This window comes from Pseudonaja textilis, chromosome 13, assembly GCF_049901715.1.
Source record: "Pseudonaja textilis isolate UNSWEBS1 chromosome 13, rPseTex1.2, whole genome shotgun sequence".
NCBI lineage: Eukaryota > Metazoa > Chordata > Lepidosauria > Squamata > Elapidae > Pseudonaja > Pseudonaja textilis.
The window spans coordinates 19,841,830-19,858,883 of NC_142002.1; the positions used below are offsets into that span (position 1 = coordinate 19,841,830).

The window sequence follows — 17,054 nt, forward strand, 5'->3', positions numbered from 1 at the left end:
CGCCAGCATAGAATGACAGAATGCCAAAACAGAGCCCACGATAAGAGGCTTTGCTGATTTCCCGGCTGTGAGAAATGAAGCAAATAATATATGTTATCTGGTCATACATTTATAATATTTATATTTTTATCTCATGTGGGGTTTTTTTTTATCGAAATACGATGCGAATGTGTAGCACGATAAGTTGTAACTCCCCAAAGAAAGAGGCTGGTTGAGACAGGATGAAGATGGAACATTCTAGTTTTATTTGGCCAAAGAAGCAAAGCACTCTGCGTGATGCTATCCCTCAATTTAAAAGCTCTCGCTTCAGAGAGTCTTCTGCGGCTTTCTGAGAAACTGTCCAGTGAGATAGCCAACCCAGGAAGACACAAATCCGCCTTTTTTTTTTTCCGCCCGCCCTCCCCAAGAAAGCAAAGTTGTAAGTAAGATATTATCAGGAACGTATTTGCAAGTTCTCCAATGCAAATGTACGTGTACTACACCAGGACGGCGGCAAAATAGATAAACGCATTTTGACAGGACGCTTTCATCACAGAAAACACCCCCTCCCCAAATAATAAGGCATGAACATGGAAGTTTGCCTATCTTGCAACAACTTCGCAAGGGTTCCTTCTAGCGACAATTTGAACTTGAGGGAAAGAGGACAGCCTTCCCCGTCTCTGGATTGATGGTGCCTTCAAGTCAGTGTTGACTCCGGGCAAATGCCAGTACAAAGACCCAGCCACTTTCTTGGCAAGATTTTCAGGAAGGGTTTGCCCTTGCTGCCTTCCTCGGGCTGAGAGGAAGGGGCTGGCTCTAAGTCACCCTCCTAGCTCCATGTCTAAGGCAGGATTAGAACTTGCCGCCTCCTGGATTCTAGCCTGATGCTTACTCCCTCCTCTGCCTTTCAGTTTAAGACCTTATGACTACTTGTCATATCTCCTCAGAAAAACTAACGTGGTTTTACGTCGCCTATAAAAGGTAGCGGCTCAAAGGCTACGCATTTCTGTTCATGGGAAGAGAAGGCATTCTGCTTGATGCCAATCAATAGCAGCAACCCACACTTATCAATAAATATCCACAAAAGGAATCTCTTAACGCTATATGACGCGGGTCTCCAAATTTAGCCACTTTTAAGACTTGGGGACTTCGACTCCCAGAATTCCCCAGCCAACCACGCTGGGAGTTGAATTAATAAGGTTTGGAGACCCCTTGCTCTATGAGACCCAAGCCGTTTTCTTTGGAACTCTTTTTCTTTTTTAAAAAAAAAAACATGCATGCAAACAGCCAAAATAATTTAAAAGTGGTTTCAATTTTGCACTGTGTTTCAAGAGAACCGGCAGGTCTGGAAACGTTGCAACCCTGGATAACGGCAAGTAATCCAAGGTTGCAAATCCACCCAGGTTCCCAGAAAGTTAAGGCTCGCCCCAACTGAATGAGACTTAGCTCCAAGTAAACCACAACCACTCAGGACGTGGCCAAGTTTCCTTCGGTCTCTTGTTAGAATTCTTCTTCTGCGTGTAAAGTACGAGAGGCTTTCAGCTTCCGTAGTTTCTCCAGCGCCGAAGGGACCGAAATTTCTCCGTGAATTTTGTTATCCCGGGTTCGTACATTGATGGCGTGGCCTGCTTTTTCCTTCTCTCCAACCACTGCAAGGAAACAAGGTTAGGCCAACTGTGCCTCAAAGGAAGGCAAATTTGTTTAGAAACCCGGATAGCACCGAGTTAGCATTTAAAAGAATCTCACTAGTTATTTCACAGAACTGTCCTTTAAGGAAATTTTAAGTCATACACATTTAAATTTAGAGGTCCGATTTATGGATAAGTCCTTGACTTAAGGACTGGTCCCTTTAATGGCTGAAATTACAGGCTTCAAGAATGGTGTGACCCAGTTTTTTCACCCCGTTTGGTCACTAGGCAACTGGGCATTATTTGGGGGTATTTGTAGTGGCCTGCAGCCGCAGGACCAAAATTTATGGTATTTTTTGCTGGAAACCAGCCTTTATTTTTTTTATTTTTTTTAAGGGTTTGCTTAGCAACTATTATTTGCTTTCGTACCACTGCCCAAAAAGTTATAAAATTAGGCTGGTCCTGTGATGATTGCTTAACGACTGACATAACTTAAGTTCATAAGTCCCAGCTCAAGCGAAGAACTATCTATATGGTTACAAGAAATATTAATGGCATTTCCTTTTTCTATAACATGGCAAAGAGGCTCTTAGAGAGCATCTTAACTTACTGCACCTGTGTCTGGTTTGCCAATTTGCACAGTGGCAGGCAGATAGGATGGCACTCCAGAGGGTTAAGGTCATTGCCCAGAGGATCATGGGTTGCCCTCTTCCCCACTTTGGAAGAGTTTTAGAGCTCCTGCTGCCTTAAGAAAGTTCAAAACATCCTTAAAGATCCATCTCATCCTGGGAACCCTTTTTTTTTCCAACTATTACCATCTGGCAGCCGGTACAGGACAATAAAAACAAGGACAAACAGCCTGAAAAAACAACTTCTATCCCAGGGCAGTTGAATTCTACCGTATAGTGCAATATTAATGCAATATCAGGGGTTTTCAATTCAGTGTATAGAACGTGAAGGATGTGTGTTTGTGTTTATTTTCATAGTCGTAATGTAGACTGAAGATGGTATTTAATTTCACTGTACGAGGTGCAATGACAATAAACTAAACTAAACTTACATAGCGGGAGTAATATTTGTTCTCATAACTTCTCCTAACCCTATAAGGTTATTCCCAACCCCTCCAATGACTTAACAATTCTCCCACGCTCGATCAGCAGACCCGGGACATGGGCGAGCCAGATTAATTTTAGAAATACATAGCATAGATACCAAAAATGAAATTATACTGAGCCAGCTGTGCATTTCTTATCTTCTTATTCAACGTGGAGCTCTGATCCAAATCAACATCAGCCATAAGTCCAGCTTCAGAGGCCTCCTTGCAGACCTAAATGTGGAGAAAGACCGTTTCTATAGCCCAACGGCTTTGCAGAACAAGGGTACAAAATAGAGATTTAAAAAGCAGCAGAACAAGGGAGTTGGAAGGGACCCTGGTGGTCCTCTAGTCTAACCCTATACCATTTCATACAAATGGTTGCCCAATCTCTTCTTAAAAACCTCCAGTGTTGGTGTAGCCACAATTGAAATGTTCACAACTACGTTTTGAGGCATCGCGATGGGGCGTTTCCCCGCTTGCAGCCATCTACAAATCCACCCATTCCTTCTTCCCCGTTCTTCCTTTCTATGGATAATCTCCACTCTTACCTGCTGGGCATATTCTTCACAGGTAGGGCCAACGGGGACCACCATGACTTGCCGAGGGGAGAGCCAAAAAGGCCTGGAAGGAGAAAAGGAACGGGCCGAGATTAACCGTTTTTAAACGCCACTCCGACAACCTACAAAGCAACCTTTTTCTCCTTCCAGGATGATCAGCTGCCCACCATTTCCCACTGCAGTTCTCTGCCAGGATAGCCATCATCCTCTCCACGGAGCCCAGAATTGCTCGGTGGATGATGACGGGCCTCGTCTTGTCGTTGCCGTCTTTGCTGAAAAGCAAGACAAAGGAAAACGTTTCAACTTCGTTTTTGCTGCCCTTTTCATGCGGGTTTAATCGTTTTCTGTCATGCAAACAAGGCTGAGGTTCTGGTTATTCCTTGCCTCAAGAAAGTTGTCATCAAATGTCTATTTAAGCATTGGAAGTTTTTGCTGCTCCTATCCTCCTTCCTATTTACCCAATGCGAAATTCCTTCCTCCAGTCTTTCAGCTGGCACGGATGACGTGCCCTAGCTGGGTAATGAAATGTCTGCAAGAAAACCAAGCTCAAGAGAGCACCAGGGACCCTATTCCATCAGAGGAAGGAATTATCAAGAAAATATTGGATTGTGCTGAAATGAGTAAATTGACATTTGAAATTAGAGAACAAGAAGATAAACAATGTTATGAAGTTTGGGATCTTTTTTTATCAATGGTTAGATAATAAAACACAATAATAGAATATTTAGATTTAGGATATAATTTTTTTTGATATTATTTTTATAAAACTTTATTAAGATAGATTTGGTATGATTCGTTGCAAAATAAATTAAGTAAATTATAGTTATCTCGTTAAAGTATGAATTGATAAAATTATAGTTAAATGATGTCTCAGTAATGATACTAGGTTATACAATTGTTGATTGATAATATGAGTTATCATGTAATATAATTATATTAGCGTTTAGGAAATGGATGCACAAAAAAAAAGTGGTAAACCGACTGATACATTGCTTGTAAATTTATGAAGAAGGACGATGTTTTTATGTTTTATGTTGTATGTTTTATGTGGTTTTTTTTGTTGTTAAAATAAAAAACTTTTAATTAAAAAAAGAGAGCACCAGCGACCCTCAGTGTCTCCAGGCTCAATTCTCAAATATAAAATGTTTCTCTAATCCTTGTAGCAACCCCGTTGAAGGACATTCAGGAACTACCTAAATAAGTACAGATCGAGCGTCCGAACTGGTTTGATTCCTCCTTCACCTGGTTGCTACCGTCTTTGCTCCGTCACCTCTCCATTCCTTCCTGTTTTAGCCTCTCTTTGATCTCAGCCTTTTCTACAGACCCCTCCAAAATTTCTCCAATTACTCAGCTCTTCCCTGAGAAGGGCTCCAGCCTTGGGCCGTTGACACTCACCCAACGTAAGTCAAATTAAACCGGACAGGTAACTGGAAGTCAAGCTGGATTGTAGCACACTGGTGGTACCGGCCAATAGCGTCTTTGATTGTAATATCGATCTGCAAAGAATTAAGATTACAGGTAGCTCCTGACCTGGGAAATGCTCGCTTAACAATAGAACGGAATGGGAGTAGGAATAGAAATAAACATAGGAATGGAATTAGAATGGAATAGGAATCGAGTTGAGTAAGAGTAGCATAGAATTGAGAATAGAATTATAGTCATAAGCGGGACTCACACTACACTCCTCACAATTACAACCGTCACAGGATCCCTGTGCTGGCCACAAATTGAGGACTACCTGTGCAGAATGGAGTTGGCATTCACCGCTAAAGTTTCAGTGAAGAATCCGGAACGGCTCACTAACCTTGGGCCCGTAAAACGCCCCGTCACCTGGATTGAGCTTCCAAGGCTCCCCAAAATCATCCAAGCTGTTCTGGAGTTGCTGAAGTTGGAAAGAAGAACGGAGGTCAAAGTCCCCCCCGTGGTTTGCTCCGCTCTACGCACCCTGCCCCCAGGGGTGGGATACTAACGGTTTGGAGTGGTTCGAGCGAACCGGGTGTTAAATTTGCATCTGGTTCGCCAAACCAGCAATTGAACTGACTGGCTGGCCGGGTCCACCCTCCCCTCCCAATAGTCTCTAGGTGGCCCATTTTCAATGCAGGGAAGGGGAAGGTCTGTGCGGAGGCTCTGGAAGGGGGAAAAACAGGCCTTCCAGAAGTACCGGAAGTCCAGAAACGGGCCTGATTCTGGCTTCCGGTGGGCCTCCAAAGCCTGGAGGTGGCCATTTTGGCTCTCCAAGAGGCCTGAGGGAAGCCTACCATGGCCACGCCCACCCAGCACCTGGGCAGTGAATCCCACCCCTGCCTGCACGCCTCACCTTCTCCGCCTGATCCCAGATCTCTTTCTCCCCTAGGAAGTTGTTGGGTCTCGTGGAAAGATGGAGTTGGAAGGTGAAACCAAAACCGGCATACACAGACCGCAGGAAATGGAGACATCCTTTCATCTCCTCCTCGATCTGTAAGCCAAGAGGTCCGTCAGCAGGAACTTCAAAGGTGAAAGGAGCTAGTCACGCAGAGGTCTCCAAACTTGGCAACTCTCAAGACTTGTGGTCTTCAACGCCCAGAAGTCCACAAGTCTTAAAGTTTGCCAAGTTTGGAGACCCCTGCTATAGGGTTTCCTGCTTGAGCAAGGGGTCGGATAGAAGACCACCAGAGGTCCCTTTGAACCCTTGTTATTCCACCTGTTTGGTCTCAGGGACCTCAGAGTGGCCTACAGGGGTGTCCAAACTTGGCCAATTGGCTGGAGAATTTTGGGAGTTGAAGTCTTAAAAGTTGCCAAGTTTGGGGGCCTCTGTGCTAGCGTTTTCCTAGAAACCAACCTCCCTTCCTGGGTCCCTTGAACTGCAGCGAGCCCAGGTGAGGCGTCCTACCTGCTCCATCGTGCAGAAGAGGTGAGCGTCATCTTGTTGGAAGCGTCGGACTCGCGTCAGACCATTGAGGGTCCCTGACAGTTCGTTGCGGTGAAGCACCCCAAAATCAGCCAGTCTCAAAGGCATCTCCCTCCAAGACCGAGGACGGTGGGCAAACATTAGGCTGAGAGAGATGGGGAGAAGTTTGTCAAACCAAGCTGCAACGTTCATCTCAACCGAGGGAGACCCCGTAAGTTTTCTCCACGGGGTTTTGACCTGTAATCCCCATGGATCAAAGGAGCCCCCACGTTCAGGGCCCAGTTCCACAGACTGCTGGGAAAACAGAGAGAGAGGAACCCTCACCAGTGTCCAGGGCAGTTCATGGGCTTCAGGGCAAAGATTTCTTTCTCTGCCTCGAAAGAGAACATGTTCTCGCTGTAATGCTGCCAGTGGCCAGAAGTTTCCCAAAGTTTACTGTTGTAGATATTGGGCGAAATGACTTCCATGAAGTTCCGCCGCTGATATTCTTCCTGTACAAGGAAAAGTGGTGTCAGGTCCCAAGAACACAAGTACGACACATGGAGATAACTGCTGAGTAGTTTCTTTATTGTTCCTACAGACAGAATCTTGCCGGACTAAAGCACCTGCCTGCAGAACTATTAGATATACTCTGCAAACGGCCAGGGAGGGACAGTCTTAGCCGTCTTCCTGCCCATCAGGCGCGCCATGCTGGATTGCTTCATGGCTCTCTGGAAAGCAGCCCCTCCCTTCCTCCACAGGCTCCATCCCAGCACAGGTGGTGAACAGGCGATGGAGAAAATACACCCTTTATAAGTGTTGATCTGAAGTCCTTAAAAGTTCCGTCTGTTCTAGGCTAGACTTGCAAATTGGAAGGACCGAAGGAGACCAAAAGGTTTGTCTCGTGTATACATACTTCATTTCTCTACCGAGAAAGTCACACTGAGATTCCTTGTAAGTTAGTGTGAGGTTAGGACTGCTCTCTAGATGGCTGGGCAATTCTGAGAGCTGAAATCCACACATCTTAAAAGTTCTCAAGGTTGAGAAAGACTGCTCTAGTGAGGCACTTACTTTGATGAAATCCACGAGTGTGTTGTAAATAAAAGCTCCACGGGGAAGAAAGAAACAGCTTCCAGGGCTCAGGTCGTGGAAAAAGAAGAGTTCTTGTTCCTGTACAAGTCACCCAAAGTTAAAAGAAAAGTCAGCCTTACCAAGAGAAGAAATTTGTGTAGCTCAGGGTTGCCGTTTTTCTTGCAAACCCTACGCCCTCCTAGAACTGAAGATGTTACCTAGTTGGGTCATGAAACTTCTGCAACCAGCAAGGGCACCACACTCAACCTTCTCGATGGGGTGAAGTTGTGTAACTCTCAAAAGCAACAATAAATGCACAACAGCCCCCCTGAATTTTCTTGCACGTGCTTCAAACTTAACCCCCAGATTTTTGACAGGGTTTTTTTTTGACAGGACATACATCTTTTCAGGCCCTCTAAGAAACGCTTCCCTAAGGGACGCGGTGGCTCAGTGGCTAAGACGCTGAGCTTCTCGATCGGAAAGGTTGGCAGTTCGGCGGTTCGAATCCCTAGCGCCACATAACGGAGCGAGCTCCCATGACTTGTCCCAGCTTCTGCCAACCTGGCAGTTCGAAAGCAGGTGAAAACGCAAGTAGAAAAATAGGGATCAACTTAGGCAGGAAGGTCACAGTGTTCCGCACACCTTCAGCGCTTAGTCCTGCCGGCCACATGACCACGGAGACGTCTTCGGACAGCGCTGGCTCTTCAACTTAGAAACGGAGGTGAGCACCACCCCCTAGAGCCGGAAATGACTAGCACGTTTGTGCGAGGGGAACCTTTACCTTTACCTAAGAAAAGCTTTACCTTGAGTTTATCTCTGAGAGTCCAAAGCTCACCTTGCCAATTTTCCTGTGGTCCCGTTTTTTGGCTTCCTCCTGGAACTTTTCCCATTCTTTCATCATTTTGGCGTCTGGGAAAGAGATTCCGTAGATCCGCTGCAAGGTTTCCATGCTGGACTTCCCCTCCCAATAGGTCGACGAATTCTAATAACGCAAAACATTGGCCCAAAAGCAAGCAAACCAACCAAAAAAAAAAAATCCATGATTGAAGGGTTTGGGAAATAAATGCACCGCTATCCTGTCTGGTCTTCTGAACTGGTGGTTCTCAACCTTGGTGCCTTTAAGATGCGTGGACTTTCAAGACCCGGAAATCCTCAGCCAACCGAGTTGAAGTCCGCACATCTTTTTTTAAAAAATAATACTTTTTATTATTTTCCATTAATACAAATCATTATTACATTTTCCACAGCGTTTTGAAGTTCACACATCTTAAAGTTACCAAGATGGAGAAAGATTCATCCGAATCCTTCCCAGGAGCAAAAGAACCATAAACAGCCCGGGGATTCTTGATAAAACTCAACACATACTCTTCGTTTTTGATCCGTCCTGCTTGTTTATATATTTATATTATTCCTCAAGCTGGCTGAGGAATTCTGGGAGTTGAAATCTACACATCTTTTCAAGTTCCCAAGGTTGCGACATGCTGCTCTATTGGTTACAGCCAATGCTTTGAATTGAGCCTGGAATTTTATCTTTAGTGTTCAATTTCTACTAAAAAAAACCCCCTTTCTTACCTTAATTATTTTTAAGGCCTTTATTTTTCCAGTGTGTCTCACATGAGGGCCTCTGCATAGATCAATCAAGGGGCCACACCTATGAGATGACCAGTGAAATAGTTAACTATGTTTGAGTTATTAGACACTTCACCAACCACAAATACACATGGTCATACTAAAATAGCTCTAAACTTGCACAGCAACAACATCACAGCAGTTGCTGAAACTTAACCAACATTTATTTCACATTCTTCTCCACTCCAGTTAAGAGAAGAGAGACTATTAACACACAAAATGAAATCCGTCTGTTACCTGTATACAGTTGTGGTCGGCGTGTGGATTTTCTCAGTCAGGATCCGACATTTAAACTTGTTGTACTGTGCAGAGAAATAAAGAAATTGGCAAAATAAATACATTGAGACTCAGCCTTTTGGGGGGCCCATGTGCGCTATCCTTGACTGCTTCACACCTCTGGCCATGTTGGATGGGAATGTAATTTTAATTCCAGCATTTTTAGAGATACCAACTGGGAAAGACTGCTATTCTTGCAGAATTCTCAGTGGGGTGCTTTCCTGCTCCCACACATCCTACAAATCTTTTTGGGAAAGCTCTGAATTATTATGAAAAGGTTATTTTTATTGTATTTATTTATTCAATGACCAGCCACGTAAAATACAACAATTACAATCTGGATCGAAAAAGAAAAATGAGCGCAATTATATATTGGCAAGTATAAAATGTCAAATGTGTTACACTCTGAACAGCCTTTTTACAATAATAATAATATGCTTATTTGACCTAACCGTAATAAATACAATTAAACTATACACTAAAATATACATCCTCTGAAAATTATTGAAAATAACTCAACAGGATGTTGATAGGAAGAGAGATCTTTTAATTCTTTACCTGGTTTTGCCTTATTATCACTGCAGTAGCAGAAACCCAAATAGAAAATAATAAATCAACTATAACCTAGGTTAGAAGCAACCTAGAACTAAGGAGAAATTTCCTTACGGTGAGAGCAATTGAACAATGGAGCGGCTTGCCTTCAGAAGTTGTGGATGCTCTATCATCACTGGAGGTTTGTAAGAAGAGATTGGACAATCATCAATGATATAGGACCTCCTGTTCAGACTAGAAGACCTCCAAGGTCCCTTTGAAAACTTCAGAAATGCAGGACTTACTTTAAACATTTCTAGCAAATCTTCTTTCCGGACTTCGAGCCTTTCAAAGGGTTGCTTCTCCTTGATAATGCTTCTGCAAATGTTCTCCAGCGCACACAACTCCGTACTGGATACCACTCTGGAAAAAAAGAAGAATTTTACATCGGTGGGACCAGCTGCACACCCAATAAAAGGAACACACGGTCATCTTCCCACCGCAGGTGAGTCCTACACCCCTTTATCCCAGGTGAGATCATCCTAACTGTTAAAAAAAGTCTTAAATTATTCCTGTGTATTACAGGTAATTTATGTAGATATTGTTTTAAAAAAACACATCCTTGCAGGCTATTAATAACCTCAGTGATTTATTTTCATACATCCAAACTGCACTAGAACGGTAGTCCTCAACTTACGACAGAGACTGGTTTGATTGGTTCCAAATTTCAGGAATTGACCTGCATTTATGATTGTTTGCAGCATCTTGGAGTCATGCGACTGCATTTAATGACTTAAAAAAAAAAAACCAACCCTGTTTATTTCTGGTTTTCAGCAAAAATGCCAACATGGGTTTGGTTTACCCATTTTGCTTCAAACACATGGTCATAAAATGGAGTCTATCACATCATGGCTGACCTTCTTTACGATCATGACAACTTATGACTGAATTGGGCAGGCACCATTAACTTTGTAAGTCGAGAACCAACTGTAATCGTTGCAAGCATTTGTTTTTAATTTAGCCAAAGCATCCTTGATTATTGCAAAGCCACTTTGGACACTGTGGGTGAAACATTATAAATATTTAGTTCTGGTTCAACTGAATATTTTAGGCGCTGCACTAGCTGGCAGAACGTACCTGTTTTCCATATGCATGTCATAATAGAAGCCGTTTTCAATGGGGGGTCCATAACATAAGCATCCCCCGTAATAGTTTTCCATGGCTTCGCCAAGAATGTGAGCGCTGGAATGCCAATAAACCTAGAAAAAGGGGAGAGAGAACCCACAGCAATAAAAGTAGAGATTGGAGGGACTGGTTTGTATAAATCAAACTGCCAGGGAAGTTAGTTGCTTCTGTCGCTTTTATTGAACTACGATTAACAATATCAGATTAATATTAATCCAAGAGGCAGAGTGGGGGAAAAATAGAATGTATAAAAATATATAAGTAGAGTAGAGTAGAGAAGAATAAGAAATAAGAATAGAATAAGGAATAAGGAATAAGGAATAAGGAATAGAATAGAATAGAATAGAATAGAATAGAATAGAATAGAATAGAATAGAATAGAATAGAATAGAATATAGAGGAATGAAATGGAATGGAATAGAATAGAGTAGAAAAGAATAGAAAAGAAAATAGAACAGAACAGGACAGGATAGAATAGAATAGAATAGAATAGAATAGAATAGAATAGAATAGAATAGAATAGAATAGAATAGAATAGAATAGAATAGTAGAATGGAATGGAATGGAATGGAATAGAATAGATTTGGAATAGAATATAGAATAAGAATACAGAAGAATAGAATTAGAATAGAGAATAGAATTTAGAATAGAATAAAGAATAGAATTAGAATAGAACAGAATTTAGAATGGAATAGGAATAGAATAGAATTTAGACGAATAATATAGAAGAACAGAATTAGAATAGAGAATAGGACAGAATAACTTTGTCACTTTGAATGTATACTTTGGCATACATTAAAAATGAAATTTCGTGGCATACAGCTCTTCAAGGGTCATCACCTCCAATTTTACACTTCATAAACATATACAAATTTTCCATTTACCTAACGTATACCATATTATAGTTTATTACTATTTAGTTTCGATAAACCATAAAACCCACCCCAAAGTACATAAAACTGTGGTTCCTGCCCCTGATGTCAAATAATTTTAATTTTGTGATTCTTTTCCTACTGGGGCAACTGAAGAGGCCTTGTTAATTTACATATTATGTTATCTAAAGTTTTCCAGTTGTTATTTGGGCTGTTCAAATTAAGCAGACCCATAAGCACAAATCCTGCAGCACCAGCTTCTATCCCAGATAAGGGAGTTCCTTACATCCGTCGGGAAAGCTAGCCCTGTTTCGCACAGTCAAGACGGAGCAGCCTTTTTAATGTGGTTTGTCCTCTGTCATCAGCGCTTCTGCCTTCAAATGTTTTGCAGGGGAAAAGGGGAAATGTCGACTTACTGCCTGAGCATCTTCCTCCTCAAAAGTCAGCAGCTCCAAGGTGGAATCTCCTTCCATCGGCCGGTCAAGGTCCCATAATTCTCCGTTCACTCTGGCAATGATGACACTGTCAGCAACTCCCCGGCTGTGGAGAGTCGAGACAGGCCAAAGGTTTAGCTGCTGCACAGTTCAAATAACCCAACGATCCCCTCTAGCTATGACTCAAAGTAATCTCTTTTGGACCGTACTTAATTCTGGGGTTGCAGAGAAAGGGATAAGAAGAGAAGCATTAAAATATAAATGCGTAACAATGCCCATCCCTTGCAGTGTTTCTCAACCCTTGGGTGCTTGAAGAGGGGTGGACACAACTCCCAGAATTCCCCAGCCAGCCATGTTGGCCAGGGAATTCTGGGAGTTGATGTCCACCTCTCAAGATTGAGACCCACTTATTCCAGGTTACCTTTTAGGTTATGCATTTGTGATGTTTATGATTAAGGTGTTCAAGATTCATTTGTGGTCATTTTTTACCTGGGGGGTCTACCTCTGCTCACCATCTTCCTAAAATGATGATTCTTGACTCTTGACAAATGTATATTTTATTTTATATACATTGAGAGCACTTGCACCGAGACAAAACCCTTGTGTGTCCAACCACAGTTGGCCAATAAAGAATTGTATTGTATTGTATTGTATTGTATTGTATTGTATTGTATTGTATTGTACTCTACTCTACTCTACTCTACTCCTTTCCTTCCAATATTTATACTATTCTATTCCTTCCAATATTTATTCTATTCTATTCATTTCTACTCTATTATATTCATAATTCTATTCTATTCTATTCTACTTATTCTATTCTACTCTATCTACTCTACTCTACTCTACTCAACTCAACTCAACTCAACTCTATTCCTTCCAATATTTATTCTATTCTATTCATTTCTACTCTGCTGTATTCTAAATTCTATTCCATCTACTCTACTCTACTCTACTCTACTCTACTCTACTCTACTCTACTCTACTCTACTCTATAAAATTTCAAGCCAGCTGTAGATCACAGTCGAAAGTCACATTTATTTCAAATCAACCAGAGAGATTTACAATTACAGCCATCCGGGTTTTAGCTACACAAATGGAACCTGGACTGCCTTCTCAGAAAGGTCCATGAACACTGTCAAAGCTTACCTGAGGTCGACAGCCACCTGGTACGGCGTTGTCTTCCAGGCCTGTCCGCTTGTCACCTTCCCATCGGAAAGCGTGATTTGGATCATCCGACCGTGGATGGACGCTCTGGTGCAGAGAAGCGCGTCGCTCTGTTTCTTCAGCTCTTCGTAGAGCTGCAGTCTGCTCCGGATGAAGGTCGGATCCTGCAGGAACGGTTCAAAAGGGCACCTGGCAGGACCTTACCTGCAGTCAGGTACGATCCGAAAGGAACACCTTTCGGATCGTACACTTCCAATAATCCAGAAATCCCCTTCAGATATGACCTAAGGTAATCTCTTTTGGACCGCACTCGGTGTTTAATTCTGTGGTTGCAGAGAAAGGGATGAGAAGAGACGCGTCGCACTTACTGGCGCCAAAGACCTGCCCTTCCAAAGAAGCTTGGCCCAATCTGGACCACCCACCAACTTGGAAAGGGCTGGGCTGCCCCCACCATAAAGATTAGGGGGACATTGAAAGACCCCCCTCTCCCATTTAAAAGGAGGGGGAGGCAACCGACGGGAGAGAAATTGGCTGCTTCCTTTTTGGAACCAGTATCCGGAAAGAGATACTTCAACCTGTCCCAACAGGGAAAATGTTAGATGGTGGGTTCTTCGAGATCATCCATCCGAACCCCCACCCCCCCCAGCAGAAAGACCACCTACTTCTGGTGGAGCCCCTTCTGCAGCTCGGGGCTCCGTCTTCTTCTCTTCCCTTTCCTGCTTTCTCGGGGCGTCTTGGGTCTCGGTCTCCAGAAAGTCCTGGTTAAAGACCAGGCCGTTAATTGAGGAAATGAAATGAAACCGGCAGGGATTTCAGAGTTTTACGGGAAGGTGGCCAATGGCAGCTGCATTTCTCCTCAATGGCTGGGGATGATGGAAGATGCAATCTGTGTGGTGGAAGTCCCACTCTCCCCCACCCCCCCAAAGGCTCTGGGAGTGACCGGAACTGCACTCTGTCCCTCTCTAGCCCACTGTCCATTCCCCACAAGGGGCTGGGGAGGATGGGAACTGCAGTCTTTTCTCTCTAGGCTGGGGAATGGCGGGAGGCTGTGTGGTCCCTTTCCCCTTGGGGCTGGGGACGATGGGAACTGCAGTCTGTCCCTCTCTAGGTTGGGGGATGATGGGAAGCCCCCTGTCCATTCCCCCAAGGGGCTGGGGACGATGGGACCTGCAGTCTATCCCTCTCTAGGTTGGGGGATGATGGGAAGCCCCCTGTCCATTCCCCCAAGGGGCTGGGGACGATGGGACCTGCAGTCTATCCCTCTCTAGGTTGGGGGATGATGCGAAGCCCCCTGTCCATTCCCCCAAGGGGCTGGGGACGATGGGACCTGCAGTCTATCCCTCTCTAGGTTGGGGGATGATGCGAAGCCCCCTGTCCATTCCCCCAAGGGGCTGGGGACGATGGGACCTGCAGTCTATCCCTCTCTAGGTTGGGGGATGATGGGAAGCCCCCTGTCCATTCCCCCAAGGGGCTGGGGAGGATGGGACCTGCAGTCTGTCCCTCTCTAGGTTGGGGGATGATGGGAAGCCCCCTGTCCATTCCCCCCAGGGGCTGGGGACGATGGGACCTGCAGTCTGTCCCTCTCTAGCCCGGGGGAAAGCGGGAGCGGGGCGAAGGAAGCTGCGGGGCCCTCACCCACCTGCCGGGCCCGCTCGGCGGCCAGGCTGCGGCGGAGGTGGAGGAGGCGGTAGCGCAGCTTCTCGTTCTCCTCCCGCAGCGCCCGCAGCTCCGGGCCCGGCCGCTCGGGGGACGCCCAGGCGGAGGCCTCCTTCAGCCGCGCCACCTCGGCCGCCAGGCCCCGCACCTCGCCCTCCTGCCGGGCCAGCCGGCCCTCCGCCGCCGCCGCCGCCACCGCCATCGCCCCGGTGGGGAAGGAGGAGGAGGAGGAGGAGGGCCCGGCCGGGCGGGGGCAGAGGAGACCCCTCCTCTCCGACACCGCCTCCGGGAAGGGAGGGAGGGAGGGAGAGAAGGAAGGAAGGAAGGAAGCAGAGGAAAGGAAGGAAGGAAGGAAGGAAAGAAAGGAAGAAGGAAGGAAGGAGAGAGAGGAGAAAGGAAGGAAGAAGGGAGAGAAAAGGAAGGAAGGAGAGAGGGGGAAATGAAAGAAGGAAGGAAAGAAAGAAGGAAGGAAGGAGAGAGAGGAGAAAGGAAGGAAGAAGGGAGAGAAAAGGAAGGAAGGAAGGAGAGGGGGGAAATGAAGGAAGGAAGGAAAGAAAGGAAGAAGGAAGGAAGGAGAGAGAGGAGAAAGGAAGGAAGAAGGGAGAGAAAAGGAAGGAAGGAAGGAAGGAAGGAGAGAGAGAGAAAGGAAGGAAGAAGGGAGAGAAAAGGAAGGAAGGAAGGAGAGAGGGGGAAATGAAGGAAGGAAGGAAAGAAAGAAGGAAGGAAGGAGAGAGAGGAGAAAGGAAGGAAGAAGGGAGAGAAAAGGAAGGAAGGAAGGAGAGGGGGAAATGAAGGAAGGAAGGAAGGAAGGAAGGAAGGAGAGAGGAGAAAGGAAGGAAGAAGGGAGAGAAAAGGAAGGAAGGAAGGAGAGAGGGGGAAATGAAGGAAGGAGAGGAGAAAGGAAGGAAGAAGGGAGAGAAAAGGAAGGAAGGAAGGAGAGGGGGGAAATGAAGGAAGGAGGGAAAGAAAAAGGAAGGAAGGAGAGAGAGGAGAAAGGAAGGAAGGAAGGAGAGAAAAGAAAGGAAGGAGAGAAAAGGAAGGTAGGAAGGAAGGAAAGAAAGAAGGAGAGAGGGAAATGAAGGAAGGAAAGAAAGAAAGAGAAAGAAAGAAAGAAAGAAAGAAAGAAAGAAAGAAAGAAAGAAAGAAGAGGAAAAAGGAAGGAAGAAGGGAGAGAAAAGAACGGAAGGAGAGAAAAGGAAGGAAGGAAGGAAGGAAGGAAGGAGAGAGGGGGAAATGAAGGAAGGAAGGAAAAGAAAGAAGGAAGGAAAGAGAGAGAGGAGAAAGGAAGGAAGAAGGGAGAGAAAAGAAAGGAAGGAGAGAAAAGGAAGGAAGGAAGGAAGGAGAGAGAAAAAGACGAGAGGAAGCAGGGAAACAACAAAAAGGAAAAAAGGAAGGAAGCCGCAGCAACAATATACCTCTTCGCGGAGGAAAGTGGGCGGGGCCGCTTGCAGGCCATGAGGGGGCGTGTCCCCGGAGCCCCGCCCATATGTACACATATGTGCATTTTATGTGCGAGGAAGATCAAAGGCTTAGAAGAGGAATCTGGCCCAGGCCAAAGATAGTCTTTTTTGTGTGTGAGGACAGGAGGTGTCATTTTGTAAAAACATTAACGCAAACCACCGCGAAAAAAATAATAATACTCTTATTTTCATATGTCCGCCTTTCTACCTCCGGCGGGACAGCTCTTGCAAGTGTGTTTGCTTGGTCCCTAATTACCCCTGTCAGGAATTGTGCGATTCTCTCCCCTTAATCCTAATTCGTTAAGTAGGTAGTATTTATAAAGTCTGTTTCAACAAGCGCCCCTTGATTGAACACACACACTTAAACCTTAAGGACTCCCGAGTGTTAATTGTTAGAGATTTCAAGTTTCCCTCTCCAAATTTCTACCTTTGGAAGAAGAAAATAGCCACAGACGAGAGCTCACCACGTTTTTTTTTCTTGCGCTGTAAATGTGCTAAACACAATGCCTTAATAGACAGCGATAAATAAATCAACCCCGAAAGAACATATAATAATCTCGAATTGCCAATTGAATTATACTGGTAGTCCTGATCTTATGACCACCATTGAGCCCTGACATTGAGGGAGGAACTTGTTCAGTGAGTTTTGG

General features: G+C 44.8%; 1 protein-coding gene across 1 annotated transcript; it reads right to left on the minus strand.

The window, feature by feature from the left end:
• Positions 1 to 222: 222 nt before the first annotated feature.
• Positions 223 to 15,222, minus strand: TARS3 (threonyl-tRNA synthetase 3). Its single transcript, XM_026709644.2, has 19 exons — positions 14,928 to 15,222; positions 13,951 to 14,046; positions 13,271 to 13,452; positions 12,107 to 12,230; positions 10,771 to 10,892; positions 9,939 to 10,056; positions 9,064 to 9,128; positions 8,770 to 8,848; positions 8,033 to 8,179; positions 7,198 to 7,296; positions 6,472 to 6,638; positions 6,130 to 6,292; positions 5,578 to 5,715; positions 5,065 to 5,142; positions 4,656 to 4,756; positions 3,428 to 3,532; positions 3,252 to 3,324; positions 2,820 to 2,934; positions 223 to 1,628 (listed from the first exon to the last, which is right to left on the minus strand). Exons 1-19 carry the CDS (start codon positions 15,144 to 15,146, stop codon positions 1,480 to 1,482), a joined length of 2,340 nt encoding a protein of 779 aa, XP_026565429.1. The 5' UTR covers positions 15,147 to 15,222; the 3' UTR covers positions 223 to 1,479.
• Between the last annotated feature and the right edge of the window lie 1,832 nt (positions 15,223 to 17,054).